Source organism: Idiotropiscis lumnitzeri, chromosome 5, assembly GCF_059441095.1.
Source record: "Idiotropiscis lumnitzeri isolate Australia: NSW breed Sydney's pygmy pipehorse chromosome 5, RoL_Ilum_1.0, whole genome shotgun sequence".
In the NCBI taxonomy this organism is placed as follows: domain Eukaryota; kingdom Metazoa; phylum Chordata; class Actinopteri; order Syngnathiformes; family Syngnathidae; genus Idiotropiscis; species Idiotropiscis lumnitzeri.
The window spans coordinates 30,269,923-30,286,599 of record NC_142395.1 but is presented as its reverse complement, the minus strand read 5'-3'; the positions used below and the strand labels follow the sequence as shown (position 1 = coordinate 30,286,599).

Genomic DNA, 16,677 nt, shown 5'->3' with positions numbered 1-16,677 from the left:
GCGCCGGCGGCCTCTCACTTGAAAACCAGGTCGTCCACGTCGGTCAGCGTGGCTCCGATGCTCTTCAGGAGCAGGTTGAGCGACTCGACGGCAGCGGCCCGGCCCGAGTGGTCGGCGCTGGAGCCCAGCGACAAACTCAGGTGCAGCTGGGGGCAGCGATTGGACACCCTCAGCGTGCGTGCGTGCGTGCGTGCGTGCGCACGTGCGCGTACCTTGACGGGCGAGATGTGGAAGTGTTCAAAGAAGTTCAGTCCTGACGCGTCACTCAGCGAACTTTCCATCAGTTGAGCCTGCAACAGCTCCACATCTTTTTGGATCAGATGACTCTGAAACACACGCGTGCGCACTCGGTCACTCGCTTTCACTTTGGGCTCATTGGCAACTCCGAAGAAATTGATTGTGTTGGACGGCAACATGGTTCGCGATCGATCCGAGGACCAAAGAGCAAAGCTCGCCGTCATTGGCGCCAGAACGTTGGCGAGCGATATGGACCGCGCCCGTTGCGTTCAACTCAAAATGCGTCGTCTCGGAATTGGGCCGGCATCTCGCCATCGCCCGGAGTTCATTTTGCGAATCGTCTCGCCGTTTTGGCCCTTCGCGTTCACGGGCCCGTGACGTGTCGTCTACCTTTTGTCCTCTGGCTTGGGGCCCGGCAGCGGGTGTGAACAGAGCCAAGATGGCGGACAAGAAGCCTTGATCCATTTTCACAGCCATTTCCTGGACCAACGCCATGAAGTACCTGAAAGAAGAGAGAGCGGGACATCCAAACTGCCGGCGGGGATGCCAACGTGACCACGTGGGCACGCACAGGTTCACACGAGGCGGCACTTGGATCTGCCGTTGAGACGTATGGCACCTAAACGTGCCGTCCACGTCCTTTACAGACACGCACAACGCGACAATGACACACAACGTGCACACACACTCACTTGAACTGCGTGACGCTGCTGTGCCGGTTAAAGCGCGTGATGACGGACACATCGATGAAGGGCTTGGGCTCTGTGAGGGCGGAGCTCGCGGTTAAAGGAACAGGAAGTGGCCAGGACAGCAAGAAGTAGCGGGAAGCGTGTGAGCACCTGCATCCAGAGCGACGGACTTGGGAGGAGGAACCGGGTGGAACGCGATGGGGAAGATGGCGCCTGGCAGCTGGTTGTCCACCTGGACACGAGCGCGTGTGAGTCAATTTGGCTCGAACATGGAAAACCTCAATGAAAGCTGTCGGACAAAAACAGCGCCGCCGGAGCCGCAAACGACAAACTCCCGCTCAACGCTGTGCTCTTGGAGTGTGTGTAATCTATGTGAACGTGCGCATGTGCTCAAGCGTGCCAACCTGCAGCCAGTGCAGTTGCGCGCGAAGGCTCCGCTGGTGCTGCGATCGTTTGAACTCCGCCTGGAAGCCGGACAGGAAGTTCCTCCGGAGCGGGCAGGAAAAGGGCTGCCGCATCATCATGACGGCGGCGCTGAGGTTGACCTGGCGAGCGGCCACATGACAGGCCATGACATCATCTGAGGGGCGGGACGGCGCAGCGCGTGGGCCGGCCACTCACCTCCAGGTCGGCGTCCACTTTGGTCCATCCGGCCGGCAACTGGCCGCTCTGGACGCTTTGGTAGGTCTTCTCCAGCAAGTTGATGTGCTTCTGACTCAGCGGCTTCCATCTGTTCTTCCGCTTCATTTCCCACACCACGCCCGAACTTGCAAAACAAAACAATCAGGTGGTTCAAAAAGCAGGGATTCCCTCCGTGTGGCACGCCAGCTCCCTCTAGTGGTACACAAAGAAAGTCTTTCAATCCCTTTGGATCAGGACACGGAAATGAGTTATCGTTTTCTTTTTTTTTGGGGAGCAATTAGGAAATAAGTGACCACTTGAAAAACGCCTACTTGGAATGAGGAACATGGCCACACCCCCCTACGCCCTCTGCCATTTTTGATTTTGATTTTTTGCATTTTGCCGGCGATAAGAGTCGCGCGCCTCCCTGTTGTGACGTCGACAAGAACCAGCCGAGCTCCCGAAGGGGGGGCGTGTCAATTTCTTGCCAATCTCATCATATCCCCCAAAAAAACTTCAATCGCGACAGTACATTTTCGTATTTTGACATGCAAAGTCATGACAGGAGTGGCAACGTGAACCTCGCTGAAGCGTTCCTTGAACTTTTTTTTCCAATGCTTTTGGACAACTTTGGGGGCGCATTTCAATCCATTGAAGAGAATTTGGGTAAGGCGCACACGCACAGACCTGGGAATGCCAACGTAGGCGACTTCCTGGCGGCTGGCGTTGTCCACCAGCGAGAGTCCCAGGTTCTGGAAGGAGACACGCACTTCCTGCTGGAACTGTTCCAGTTCTTCGGCTTGGCGAGCTTTGGTCACCACGGCGACGTCTTCGGTGAAGATCAAGACACGCTGACGACCGTCCAGGAAGGACACCCAGTGAACCTCGGACAGGCTGTCGTATGAGAACTGACCCACCTCGTCCTGGACAAGCACAACATCGGCGCTTTTCACAGACACGTTTGCAAGTCTCGTGCGACCGGTTCACCCGGGTTCCGTCGAGAACCAGTTCTCGTTCACCGCCGCGACCTGGTCGGAAGACACCGACCTTTGATTTCATTTCATTCCATGCGTGTCGTCCTACCTGCACGACATTTACAGTCCCGTGTCATGTATTAGTCCCGTTTTCAAGTGCCGGCAAGCAAGCTGGCCGATGGACACGAAGGTGGCGTGCGAGTGCGGAGAAGAAGGAAGGCAAACCTTGAGGAGGTCGGTCTCTCCGGAATGCTCCATGCAGCTCCAGCTGAGCGTTCGAACCCCGGTCGGGTCGTCCCAGACGAAGCGTCGCGCCTCGCCGGGCTTCAGCTGGTGAACGGCCGACCGACCGCTGGGAAGGCCAAACGAGACACGCGTCACACACACGCAGGCAGCAGGGGGCAGCGGTCACGTGCACGCAACGATTCGGGGCGTCCCGCAGGGTGCCTTGTTGGGCCCGGTGCAAAAGTGATCATCCACATGTGGCACAAAATCAGCAAATTCAGTCGACTCACCGTCACCGTGCCTAGCGTTGAAGAAGATTCCAAAAAAAGACTCCACTTGTTTAAAAACATTCCTTCATCTTTCTGCGCAATCCATCATTTCAATCCCCAAATTCACGTTCATCGAGAAACTTTTAGGGCGCCTTTCAATACTTTGAAGGAGCATTCGGGAAATGATCCGAGCACGGCCGCTTCGATCGCAAACCTATTTGAACGATAGTCTTTCTGGTGGAACTTTTGGGAAGGGCGTACTCGACATGCATTTGAAAATCTCCAAAGTGCACCGACCTCTGCTTGTAGCTGATGTCCACCCAGGGCGTGTGGTTGACCAGGAGGGCGGGCGCCGCCCCCTCGTAGTAGTCGCCGAAGCCGATGACGGCGGAGTGGTCCGATACGTTGACGTCCACCGTGATGCCGCCGCACTGGGCGCGCACAACACATGGCGTCAGAAAAGTCAGCGGAGCGCAAGTCGGCGGCAGACGAGTCCTACCGCGTCCACGCTGAGCAGGGTGCCGTTGTCCTGACGGTCGAAGAAGAAAAACTTGGACGCCCGCTCGGATCCCACCGCACGCACGCACAACATGCCCGAGGTGCTCTCGGGCCACAGGGGGAGGCACTGCGACGCAATCGACGGCAGATTAAAAAAAACAAAAAACAAAGAGAACTGCAACAATGCACACCGCGTTTGCAAGCCCGCAAAAGTGACAATAATCGAGGCAACGACCCACAAACGCTACTTTGGCCTGACCTCGGCGGACGGGACGTAGTGCCACCTGGTGGCGGCGGCGTCCGCGCGTTCGCCGACCTCCAGCTCGTAGGACGACTTGTTGACCAACGTGTAGAAGGGACTCATGGTGACCATCTTGGTCAGGTTGAAGCTGCTCATCCGGATACTCACGCCCACCTCACGCACGCACACAAACAAACGCAACTCACCACCTGGGCTCATCTTGGATCAATGGCAAGGGGCGGGGTCCTACCAGGAAGTCCGTCTTGTTGTTGCCGGGGCAACGCACGCAGCCGTAACTTCCCACGGCGTCCAGGGAGAAGCTGTCCGACCAGGAGCTGGTGGACACGCACAGCTGAAGCTGGCGGGACCGCAAGGAGAACAACTTTGAACTTGATGGCCACTCCAAAGCCTGAGCTTGCTCTCGCTTTCATCCGGACGACTTCCACTCGAGGAATTGAAGAGCAAAGGAGAGAGAAAAGAGCTCCATCTTTTTTTTTTTTTTCCCAAGAACGTGAGAGAACGGAGCCGTGAACCAGATTTGTTTTGGGATGATTTCAAAATGGAGTCCGACTTCGTTTTTTTGGCTTTAATTTGCGATTATTTCCAATCAGGTCGGATCGGGTGCCGCTCGGGGCACGCGACCCGCTCCTCGTTCTAATTCTTCTCACTTCCAATCACGTTCGAGCGGGGGTCTGACCTTGTTCTTGCTGAGGATGTTCTTTCTGCGAAACGAGAAGAGGACGATGTCTCGGAGGTCGGACGGATGTTTGACGCCGACGTCTTCGGCCCGGTACCGGAGGACCCGGTGCGTCTTGTTGATGATCCAGAACGGGCTGAAAACAGACAGCAGAAGGTGGCCCGGCGCCGGGGCCGCGTGGACGCTCAGGTCCAAGGTCACGGCGGCGTCAGAGTCGCACGTCAGGCACACGGTCAGGAAGTCGGGCATGTTGAGGTCCAAGCGCAGGTGCCCGTGCCAGTCGCGGCCCTGGTAGCGCAGCACAACCAGAGACATGATCTCGCCCGACACGCGAGCGTTCAAAAGGTCCGACGTGCTCCCCTCCGTCAGCTCGTAAGAATCGCCGCAATTCTGCAGAGGGAAACGCACCGGCTCACGTCACGACAGCTGGAGACGTTCATTCCAATCAAGTTCAAATGAAAAACGCGAGCGGCTCGGCTTCTCATTGTTTGCAATAGTTTGTGTTCGTCGAGGAGGTTTGCATCGGGCTTAAGTTGGAACGCTGTGTGAAGCTTTAATTTGCATTAGGCCTGCACGATATGCCTATGAGCTCAAAGAGGTGCGCTGTGCCGAGTCCATGAAGAGTTCAAGACCAAAAGAAGTGGACTCTAAAGTGCACCGGGAGCCGGTGAAGAGAGGCCAAGATCGGGGCGACGTGATCCGTCTTCCGAGCCGCAGCGTTTCGGAGCGACCGGAGGCGCTCGAGGGAGGACCGGCTGACTCCAAAGTCAAGAGTATGGCGGTAATCGAGCCGACGTGGAAACAAGGCGTGGCTTCCTGTTTGGAAAGAAAAGGGGCTTCCTTCACTTTCGCCGGCTGCCGAAGATGGAACAACAGCACTGATTTGCCGATCTCGTTTCAAGTCACCGTCCAGTTTAAAAGCCAAGTTGGAGACTGTTGGCTTCAGATGCCATGCCAGAGGGCAAAGGTCAACAGCGTTGAAAGTAGAAGAGCCCCTGGGACCGAACACCGGAACTTCTGTCTTCTTTTCGTTAAAATTCAAGTCATGAAGTGACATCCAGATTTTGGTTTCCTCTGGACGGGACAAAAGTGGTCTCGAGGAGAAAGCCTCTTTTTAATGCTCCGCGGGACGTCGACCTGACTGTCATCCGCATAGCAATGGAAGGAAATTCCATGTTTTCGTAGGATGGAACCAAGTACAACGGAAACAGCAAGGGCCCCAAAACGGAACCTTGAGGGACACCGTACGACAGAGCGGCAGAGCGGGACTTGGAGCGAGCGCTCGTGCCCGCCTGGAGCTGAAGAATACTGCGGTCCGCCGTGTCAAGCGAGTTAGATCTCACAAGACCCGCAGCCAGGAGGAGGTCATGCTGACTCTGCGCTTTGCATCATCTTGAAAGCTGACGGCACCGAGCAATTTCAAACATTCAAATGTGCATTCTCATCCTAAATGATAAAAAGGAAATCTGGAAATGTGTCAAAAATTCTTGACAAAATTAACCCAATGTTTAAATGCAGTAGTTCCTGCTGAATGGTGATGAGTTCCAATGAGGTCCGAAGGTGCTTTAATAAGGAATCAAGCATAAAAGCGCGGCGTCTTCTTTGCTTTAACGTCAGCTCAGACGAGGCAGTGCGTTCCATCGGACTTTTTTGTTCTTTGAATTCTGATTACTTCCAATCATGTTAGAAGGGAAGCGCAAACAGTTTCGGGTTAGCTGGCATTTGCTCTTTTTTTTTTTTTCCTTTCTCAAGTCAGAATTGAGCGGTCGTATTTTCTCTTTTGTTACCTCCATCATGTATCGGAGCGTGTACGGCAGCAGGTTCCTGAGCGTGGCCACGGGGTGCAGGTGGACGACGTAGGCCGGGTCCCAGTCGTCCTCGCCGCGGCTGGCAATGTGGTTGAGGGCGTCGGGCACGGCCAGCGTGCTGACCATCAGAGGAAGTACGCCGCCGCCTCCGTCCAGCGGGGGGCACTGCAGCAGCGAGCGCACCTCCGAGCTGCGGTGCACTTCCTCCTTCCAGGACACGCACGTGGACGACGGAGCGTACTCGGACGCCAGCCCGGACGCCGGACGGATGTACAGCTGACACCTGCGCCCAAAAAGTAGGCAGGGCAAAGATTTTTCAGCTCAGCTTTGACTTTTTGGACAGGGACAGTTGAGATAGCTGAATTCTCTTCAATTACAACTAATTTCATTTCAAAATGGAAAATTGTTTTGGTTTAAAGTGCACTGACCCCCTCATTTTTTCACTGCCTTATTCAGCATTGAATTTATTATAATCAAGTGAGCAATTTCAAACATTCAAATGTGCATTGTAATGCGAAATGATGCATTGTCATTTGGAATTCAAGAAGCAAGAATTGAAGAAATTATCATTTTTTTTCAATTGAACGTAATCATAAAGCAGCAATTTCTGACATTTTTTTTCCTTAAGGTGCTCAACGTATGTCCACATCTTTTGGATTCACAGATTGGTGAAACATCAAACGACATTTATTTACCATGTCATTATGATTCACCAATTGGCTCATCAAATTCATGTGCCAATTGAAATTGTTCGATGTTTGCGGTTCGTCAAATTGTTTACTTTCAACTGGTTTCACTGTCATTCGGCGACGATCGGCGGGAAACCTTGACGCAAATGGAACCACTAAAAGAGGAATCAAGAAGGCTGCTGCTGATTATGTTGACGCACGGCGACGCCACCTGTAGGCGTCCAACGGCATGTGCAATTCCTTCTCGGGGTGGGCGAGTCCGACCGGTTGCAGGCTGCGGGCCGAGGGGCAGAACTTGAGGACGCTGAACGGCACCGAGAAGTGGTTCAGGATCTGGAAGCCAAAGCCAAGACAAATGTCAATTGGCTGCCGATGCCGACGCCGACGCCGACGCCGTTGACGTACCTGCAGGGGCGAGCGAACGGTGACTAGCTTGTTGCCGTCGGCGGCGTCGATCTGGACCACCAGCGACACGGCCTGCTGCAGCTCAGGCCCGCGAATGTTGTAGAGGCGGCGGCCCGGCTTGTCCACGGGCACGTTGGCAATCTCGCTGTAGCCCGACGCCACTGCCGGGTCAAAAGTAGCGCAGGCGTTAAGACTCGTCATTGGCTGCTTCAGAGCAAAAATCGACAACTTCCTGTCCCTTTTGGAGACTTTTTGGGCTCTCCTCTGATGTCTGGCCAATTTCGAGCGGTTCGACGAGTGACATCTCGCTCGCGTGAATTCTCAACTTTGGTCTCCTATTCACGTTTTGATCAGAAAGCCAAACGACGTCAATGTGCCGCAAAAGCACGGCAATTGTCATCGGTGTTCCAATTGCAATACTTGCCCAGAGGGCTGCACCTCAAAGCAAAAACGAAGCAACATGCGAGTCGGCGCATTCCGAGAACAAATACCAACATCAACATCATTCTCATGGGAAGAGAAGCAAGAAATGATCTGACCGATGGTGAGGTGAAACAAACAGCTCTCCTGACGCTGCAGAGCTGACAGTTTTCCCCGAGAAGAGGCTTCCGAGACGGAATGTTCCAAGTCCAGGCTGCGCTGGGCCGGCAGCTCGTGCAGCTTGCCGTGCGGCGCTACACCCGCGGCTGGCCTCAAGTTGGCGCTGTGCCGCACGAGGAGCGGGATGCCCACAGCGTTGAGGACGGTGAACGGCGCTTTCTCCTTCGTGGACGGGTCAAAGGTGGATGCCACGCCCTCGGAGAACGCCTAAACGCAATCGGGCGGCAACATTATCATCGTCATCGTCATCGTCACGGTCGGCGGCGGGCTCGGCCGACGCCAATTTGACCTCGGCGAGGCTGCTGAAGACGTTGAGGCTGCAGCGCGTCAAGGTGACGTTCAGGGCGTCGCTGCAGCAGATGTTGACAGCTGTGCGCGGTTCCGGAAGGATCACAAAGTCATCTCCGTGGACCGGACTCTTGTCCTGCACAGGATTGGTCTTCATCTGCGTGCACGCAAGCAAGCAAAGAGGAAATGGCGTTCATTTTTGCCAGCACCTCTCCGCTCATCAATTATATGGACGGCCATTGTAAAGCAAAACAAGAACTTTTCACAAACTGTTCATTTGACCAAACGAATGCTTAGTTAGTTTGAATGAGAACAAAAAAATGATTAGGATGCGGCTTTTTCTGCTTGATCATCACTTGGAATTTGCAATCGTGCCACGGTTACCTCCACGTCAACGTTCCACCTGCGCGCGCCGCCGTCCACGCGCTCAATCAGCGGCTCCCACACGGCATGGACGTCGTTGAAGTAGTTCACCTGCAACCATTCTCATTATTATGCGCCGTCAAGTCGAGCTGCGTCGCAAGCAATGTCGTGACATTGTCATTTCCGAGGCATGTCGAAGAAGGCGGCTGAAATCCCACAAACAAAACGAGAGGAGAGAACCAGAAAAAAGCCAAAACGCCCCCCCGGGGACTCTGGCGGTTACCTCCAGAGTCACATTGGCTTTGAGCTGCAAGAGCGAGGACCAGTTCTTGGCCGATCCACGGAAGGAGGACTCGGCCAGTAGCAGGGGGACCGTACGATGACCCAGACCGGATTCCAGGGTCACCTGGATCACCTGGGAACCCGAGACCTCGGTCGTCAAACCTCATCGGGCTCGGAGGAAGGGTTCCTCGGCGGCGGCTCTTACTTTGACTTGGGCTGCAAAGTGCTGGCCCACGTCCGGGTCCTCCCGGTCCCTGAAGTTCTCGGTGACCTCGCTGGCCTGGTCCACGCCGAGGAACCAGTAGTTGCAAGCGTAGGCATTCTTGGTGAGCCAGAGGTCTTTGAGGTCTTCCGGTCGCTCTTCAATCGTGCCGCCGTCCCGCTGCCTGGCCGTCATGGCCGCTAGTATGGTGCTGACCGTGTTCAGGATGAACGGAGAAATCTGGCCCGAGGAAAACAACAAAACGCCGCGACACCGACTTCAGAAAAGTTTCAAATGGAATCCGAACGCTCACTCAAAAGCCTCGGGCCGCCTTCAAAGCTTTTTGTACCTTGACAATGACCTCCTCCGCCGTGACGGAGCCGCTCAGTGGTTGGCTGGGAGGTTTCTTGGTTTCCATGACAACGGAGCAGGGTCTCAACACCGTGGCGATGGTCTTGTCCTCCTTGTTGTGCATGAAGGGGCAAGCCAGGACCTTGAGGGCCCTCAGATGGGCCGTCACGGTCTGGCTCCCGCCCTCTTCCTCCAGGTTCAAGTCACACTGGAAGGACAGCACCAGGGACGGGGCGTCGGCCTTCGTCAGGCTGGCCACGAACACCACCTGCGGGTCCACCACCACCGCACGCACGCTAGTCCTCGATGGCAACGCTAAACACACACACACACACAGCAAAGAATCGGGCAGCTCGGTGGGAGGTCCACGGCGGCGGCGGAGGCGGCGGCGGCGGCGGCATTTTCTCTACCGGTCTCGGCCTTGCTGTTCTGTTCCGCCGTGGCTCTTAATGGCAGCCTTTCGCTCGACGCGGCGCCGATAACTTGGGGGAAGCGGCGGGGCAGAGCCTGCAGGAAGAAGTCGGCCACGGCCATCAGGAACTCCACGCTGGCGCACACGTAGAGTTTCTGCAGGACGGCCACGACCGAGCGGTCGGCACCACTCTGCCGGTAAACCACGTCGATCATCGCCTCGGAGCTCTCAGAGTCTTGACGGCTCACCATCCTGAGGGCGAAGACTACATGAAACGGGCCTTCCCTTTCGTGGAACTCAACCAGGTCGTCTCTTCACTGAAACCCATCGTCCTCGCTTGATGTTTTGGTCACGGTAAGTCGAAGAGCTGAGACTTGTTTTGGAGTTGTGCACGTCTAACCCGCTTTGTTTCGCTAATTGACTCACTGAAGCCACCTTACCGTGAGGTGACCCGGTCCACGCCCGTCCGCTGGTCATCCAAAGTGCAGTTGGTCAGGATGGCGCCGAACTCCACGCTGCCGTTGTTCCACAGCTTCCCGGAGGCCTTCAGCAGGTGGAGGGCCAACTCGCCCAGATGGAAATCCTCCCGCTCGGAAGACTGCACAAAACATGGCCGACAATCAGACAGAACCAGAACGACCCGAGGAAAGAAAAACGAGCCACGACCACTCGGACCGCATGACGTGATGTCGGACTTCAACACGATCGCCGATTGACGGACAAGCTCAAGTCGAGCTGCTGTCTTGACGTTCACCCTTCTCACGGTGGTGCCGCTTCGGCCGCTTGTCGGACTTCCTCCGCGCAAAGAACAAAAGCACTCGAGCACCAACCTGCGTGGCTTCATCTTTGTACAGAGCCAATCCAAGCGACTCAATGCTCAAGTCCAACTTGATGAACTCCGCCCTTTCATCCGGGTCCTCATCCAAGTTCGCCCGCTTGCCGGCACCACCTGCAACATCCAACGCACATGTGCGCCAAATCAAATCAAAAGCAAATATTCGGCAGAAGAAGACGGCGGGCCGTGCCGGAACCTGTCCGAGGGCCGGCGGGAACTCGAAGTCGCCCGGCGCTTCCTGGTTTGGGTTCGCTCGGCTGCAGGCCGTCGGCCTCGGCCATGTTCTCCGTGATGATCTGCAGCAGCACCTTCAGATCTTCCTGGCTCAGCGCCACCTACGGGCCACAAGTAAACATCGTCTTTTGCTGTGTTCAGGTCAGACGCATCCACGGTCAAGGGGGGACCTCAGCCTAGCAAACGTGCTAGCCTACCAACTGCATGTCAACGACGGCATTGGAAGAGTCTTGGCGTCAAGGATGGGGACGCTAAAAAAAAAACTCCACACCATAGAGAAGCGACTTCTCCTCTTCAACTACGGCTAATTGTTCAACGTGTCTGCGTCGAGCGTCAGTCATCCTGGTCATGAGATCAATCTTAATAATAATCCGCCAACGTCGAATGGAGGCAACTGGTTTGTTGAAAATGTTTCATCTCGGCCACGCTCGGGGTTTTCGCAAGACTCAAAGATCGAAAGCCAAGCCAATCGCTTCCAACTGACTTCGGGCAGACCAACCGGCCCGGACTTGCTCAAATGAAAAGGAACAGCAACGTGTTCTACGTCCGGACAGGGAGGCTCGCTAGCTTGTCAAATGAGAAAGCGCGGCCGTCCCGATCATGTCCGTTTCAGCGGATCGCAATCGGGGGCCAACGATTTTGACGGCTTTTAAAAACTAAAACTAATGAGAGGAATGAAATGTTTTCTTTGATGCCTTTTGAAGGGCTACAGAGCATTCAAATAATGTCAAAATATACGACAGCCGCAAAGAGACGAAATAAATCCGATAGCTGGCGTGAAGCGAGCTGGCGTTACGTCACAAAGTGGAAATATTTCATTGTGGAAAGCAGCAACTTGCAATGTGTGTAAAATGTGCATTTTGCGTGGTGGAAGGAAGGAAGGACGGCGGACAGCTCAGCTGTGTTTAACTGAAAAAGTAAAAAAAACAACAAAAAAAAACTGTCGCATTCCCCTTTGGATGCACTCTTTTGCAGAAAAAGGAGTTGGGAGACAAAACGTTTGTTCGCCAGGCGACAACAACCCAAATGGTGACCAGAAAAAGAAATTCCATTTAGACCCGAATGGGATGTTTCAACAAACGAGCCGAGTCCAGTTCGCCTCCATTCGAGCAAGCTAAGGAAAGAAATGCTGAGAAGGAAAAACTCATCGCAGACTCTCGGGCCACAGAAACCTTTGAGGACACTCCGGAAGAGCACTCGTGGGCTGCAGTTCGAAGACCTCGTCAGTCGCAGTCAACATGAAACGGAAACAGACAAGTCCGTCGTCTCCGTGCCCCGAAAACACGAGCTCCCCCCGATTCGGCCCAAAGAACCGCGGCCGCGGATCCCAGTCCCGTTCCCACCTTCATTGGCTGAAGGTCCCCGTCCACCTCCACGGCGGCCATCTTCTTGTACCAGGTCGCGGCCAAGTTCCTGCGGACCCTCAGCCTCAGGTCGACCGGCTCGAGAAGCTCGCCGGAGGCGCCACCTGAAGCGGCGTCCAAACAGTTCCTGACAGACAACACACGTCTTTGTCCTGCGCTCATTCGCCCCACGACGCAACATGGAAGCTTGTCAGATAGAAGGTGACTGACCTGGACAGTTTGAGCTGCGTAAGGCGTACGTTTATGTGGTCAATCACAGCCGGGAGAGGGCATCCGTCGATGGGCAGCAGGGAGAAAGAGTTGGACGCGGTGATCAGACCCAAGTCCACGATCAGGGCGCGGTAGGACTCGGACGACTGGGGGATGACGATCAGAGGAGCCTTCAGCTTGATGTCCGTGGACAGACGGAAGCTTTTGTGAGCCAAGTTGCGAACGCTCGACGCCGCCCTCTCCGCTGCCTGAGCTGTCGCCGCACTCACGGCGGCTTTGGCCGTCTGGAAATTATTGGTGAAGTTCTGCAGGAGACGCACAAAATTTAGCAGTCGCAGACAGAACAGCTAGATAGAAGAGGGGGGGGGCGATCAAGTCAGAAGATGCTGTGTACACGGAGAGGAAAGAACACTTGGCTAAAAAATGATCCCCCACATGTGCAGGTCCTCTCCTCTCAGTACAGAATGGCGGCAAAATAAGCTACACTTTGAACTAAGGTTTTCTTGATACTTAAAAAAAAAAAAAAAAAAATCAAACAGGGTATCCATACCCAGGAAACGACGCCATACCAACGTTGTATATTTAATGAATGATTTCATGGTCCCCAGTATAAAAAGGCGGGAAGGCAGAGTCGCGATGAGACAGACACAATCAGTGAGCTAGAGAAAGAGAACGAGTGGAAAGGGCAGAGCGGAGTCGAGTAGAGGGCGAGCGAGAGAGAATCAAGCGATTGGAAAGTGGCTTGATGAGGACGAGGAGCGGGAGGAGCTAAATGGAGCAGACGTGATGGTCTGATGGCGTACGTGCCGATGACACCCACCACGAGGGCCATGACCAGCTTGTGCAGGTAGACCACCCGGATGCAGCCCACGTTCAGCTTGAGACGTCCGTCCGTTTTGGACATATCTGCGTAGCCCGGGCCTTCCGTGGCGTTGGGAGTCAGACTCAGTGAGAAGCTGAACACCTCGCCACCCACGATGGAGATGGCCTGAAGACGGTCAACGGATACAAGCGCTCAGTTTCACGCTAACATTAAAAAAAAAAAAAAAACGGACGCTGCTTTCGAGCCACCTTCTTGTGGACGCTGACAGGATCCACGTTGAGGACCACAAAGTCCTTCAGGCCTGCCGACATGTGAGTTTGAGTTCCCTGCACCAGCAAGGAGCCGTGAAGACCTGTAGGATGCCACAAGTCCTTGAGACGCGTGTGCACGCACAAGCCACACGAGTCTCCCAAGGCTGGAATGGCTACCTTGGATTTTGAGGTCCACGATGCTGCTGCTCTGGTCGCACAGCAGGACATTGAAGGCCCCCAGAGCCACCATCACCTTCAGACCGATGATCTCGCTGAGCTCGGGTGAAGCAGTGGTGTCTGGCAGCAAAGAGAAATACGCCAGTGACTGGAAACGCCGCCTTTAAATGCAGCGTCGTGTTTGTCATGAATATTTTGGATTTTCCAAAGGAAAATAATATGAGGTGAGACAATCCATCGGTGTTCAGTCGCATTCTTGAAGAATCGTAATCTAGAAAACTCGTAAACTGGAAACGAATCAAAGAACCAAGTCCAAACGATGTCCAACCCTGATCCTGAGGCGATGTTTAGGACAGAAAAGATATTTTTCCCCAAATCTGCATGACTTGCTCCCAGCACAAGCCAACAAATGATTTGTTTTGAACTGCGAATGTCGAGAGGTCCCAATGGACGTGGCCGCGTCGGTGGACTTACCGGACTTGGCGGCCGCCATTTTGCCATCTTCAGTCTTGGTCCTGAGCGTGGCGTCAGGCGACGTCATCGCGCTACCCGAAGGCAGCGCCCCCGACAGGAAGTTGGCGGCGGACAGGAGAGCTTGCGTGTGCAGCATGAGGTCGAGGGAGGTGAAGGTCACCTGGAGGACGAGGCAAAGTCCACGCGTTAGCGCGCCGTCATGCAGACTTTGTCGCTCATCCGCTGAACACATTTACAGCTAAACGTTCATCTGGCAAGTACGTGCAGAACGACATTTGACACAGTCCAAGCGACGTTTCTCGCTGAACTTACTTTCAAGTATGTCTTCTCCCATTAGGTGAGCTATTTGGATTTCACTCATTGAGCAATACAAAAGCCGCCATTTTGCTGACGATTTTTATCTTCGGGTCCATCGAGAGCCGGCTGACGTTCCGTGTGGTGCGGCGGCTGCACCGAGGCAGACCGAGTGAGGCTCCAGAGGACGGTGAAAACGGCGCCGAGGATTATCGGCGGTCCTCTCCCCTCCCTGCCGAACATCGACACCACCCCGTGCCTCACCCGAGCTCACACTTCTTGGACCTGTTGCCCTCCGGCAGGCGCGACGGGTGCATCCGGACAAAGACTTAACAGACTGACAAAGAATTTCTTCCCGAGAGCCATCTCCGTGCTGAACTCTCGCGCACAACTCCAACTACCGTCGCCTGGCAGAACAGCGACATCATGCGTTTTTATTTTTCAAATGTGGTATTTATTTTCTATTGAATGATTTAATCTTCAATTAAGCTAATTGATAGATTGAATTCAATGATTGTTGCGAGAGCTTTCTCATCTCGGTACAATGACGATAAAGGGCTTTCGCTTTACGATTTCTGATTCTGAAGTCGGATTCCGTGAAATCTTCTTTTCATTCCAGGTTGCATTTAGATAGCGGCAAACGTTTGTTTGTGGCTCCGAAACGTCAGGCTCCTGGGGTGAATTTGGCTTGTTTGTGTCGCAACAAATCTCTCGTTCGACCAATAAGAGTCCCGACTTGGCGTCATCGCAGCCGTCGCTTGCGCAACGCTGGCAGAAAACGGCACTGAAGTGGATTTTGTTTCGCGCCACTCACGTTGATCATCTGCTCCGTGTTCTTGTAAACGCTGGAAAAGTTGGGACCGTCGCGAGCAGCCTGAACACAACCAAGAATGACAGAAGTGGGCTGGCGCTCGGCAAAATGTCAGGAAGGAAGGAAGTGAACTTCGGCGATGCCCTGACCTTGAAATACTGGACTTTGAGCAGCTCGGCTCCGGGCCGCGTTGACGAGTTGACCAGACACAGAGGATCCCCGCTGGAGTCTGGATCAGAAGACGGGGGTCAGAACCAACAAGAATGGGCGAGGGAACCGGTTGGGTTGGCAGAGTATCGGAAGGTTCTCGATTGATGCCGAGGCAGAGAGGCGTCGGTGGGAGATGGTGGGAACGATGGGGACGTTACCTTTAAACTCCAGACTGGTCAGCGTCATCTTGCTGATGTACGTGGTGGCACACGTGTCGAACTCTCTCACTTTGGTGTCCGTGCCCAAGTGACCGAGGTGGAGCACCAGGAAGGGACATTCCGTCTGCAGCTCGCTGTCCGCCGGCTTCTTCTTCAGGCTCAGCACGACCTTCAAGAACAATGTTGTCAAGTCGCGGGCGCCCCTAGTCCTACGGCTTTTTCAAATGCAAATTTAAAAAGCGACGACCATCATCAAAGTCTCGAAGCAACTCTATCATCAATGTTTGCAAAATCTCCTTCCCGAGCCGTCAATTGAGTAAGCGACAAAATGCTGTGAAATGGTCTACGTTTGGCGCCTTTTCCGTCACCGTTCCGACCCGATGGAATGTGAGGCAAGCCCCGCCCCCTCTCTTTCACAACTTCATTTCGAGAGCTCATTTCAAAACAGCCGGAGCTGCAACCGAGCGCTTTCCACGTGGCGTCAATCGAAATGAGCCAGTAACTAGAACGCAAACTAAAACACATCAACGACAGATACCAGAAGAACAGCAGAACAGTGACGGGAAATTTGCATAAAAATGAAAAGACACAGAACAGCAGAAAACTCAAGCGTAAAAATGTGTCTTCAAAGGGCTTGAAAAAACATTGGCATTCTTTAGCAACCTTGAGGATGAAAAAGGCGGCACGAAAGAAGCTGCCTAGCCTTGCCATCAAAGTGTCCTCGTGCAAGTCACTGAAACCTGACTGACCTCCAAGTTGGCCACGTCAAAGACAAACTGTTCTCAATGGCTCTAAAAAAACAATGTTTAAAAATGGGCAGCACCTCTCCTTTTTTGTTTTACCTCTCTGATTTCAAAGCTGAGTAGAATGTTGACAGCGTCGTCACTGCGCTCCCTGTTAGCGACGGTCGCTGCCGAAGCACCGCCAGCCCGCCCGGATGGTGCCGCCGCCGCCGCCATCCGCCGCTCTACAGACTCGACCTTGG

General features: G+C 54.2%; 1 protein-coding gene across 1 annotated transcript in view; it reads right to left on the bottom strand.

Annotated features, from left to right (window-relative positions):
• The window catches only part of vps13c (vacuolar protein sorting 13 homolog C), a 46,791-nt gene that overhangs the window by 6,456 nt on the left and 23,658 nt on the right, over positions 1 to 16,677 (bottom strand). The window contains 37 exon segments of the mRNA XM_088296766.1: positions 19 to 146; positions 213 to 326; positions 628 to 739; positions 930 to 999; positions 1,077 to 1,158; positions 1,331 to 1,471; positions 1,548 to 1,692; positions 2,235 to 2,470; positions 2,747 to 2,873; positions 3,313 to 3,446; positions 3,515 to 3,640; positions 3,773 to 3,928; positions 4,005 to 4,112; positions 4,452 to 4,841; positions 6,239 to 6,542; positions 7,160 to 7,281; positions 7,354 to 7,514; positions 7,893 to 8,160; positions 8,243 to 8,398; positions 8,626 to 8,715; positions 8,888 to 9,019; positions 9,092 to 9,328; positions 9,438 to 9,754; positions 9,850 to 10,103; positions 10,292 to 10,449; positions 10,682 to 10,800; positions 10,883 to 11,021; positions 12,264 to 12,446; positions 12,449 to 12,799; positions 13,315 to 13,482; positions 13,566 to 13,669; positions 13,746 to 13,865; positions 14,220 to 14,379; positions 15,328 to 15,387; positions 15,474 to 15,553; positions 15,693 to 15,861; positions 16,535 to 16,677. Of these exon segments, the coding sequence (XP_088152892.1) occupies positions 19 to 146; positions 213 to 326; positions 628 to 739; positions 930 to 999; positions 1,077 to 1,158; positions 1,331 to 1,471; positions 1,548 to 1,692; positions 2,235 to 2,470; positions 2,747 to 2,873; positions 3,313 to 3,446; positions 3,515 to 3,640; positions 3,773 to 3,928; positions 4,005 to 4,112; positions 4,452 to 4,841; positions 6,239 to 6,542; positions 7,160 to 7,281; positions 7,354 to 7,514; positions 7,893 to 8,160; positions 8,243 to 8,398; positions 8,626 to 8,715; positions 8,888 to 9,019; positions 9,092 to 9,328; positions 9,438 to 9,754; positions 9,850 to 10,103; positions 10,292 to 10,449; positions 10,682 to 10,800; positions 10,883 to 11,021; positions 12,264 to 12,446; positions 12,449 to 12,799; positions 13,315 to 13,482; positions 13,566 to 13,669; positions 13,746 to 13,865; positions 14,220 to 14,379; positions 15,328 to 15,387; positions 15,474 to 15,553; positions 15,693 to 15,861; positions 16,535 to 16,677 (6,064 nt within the window).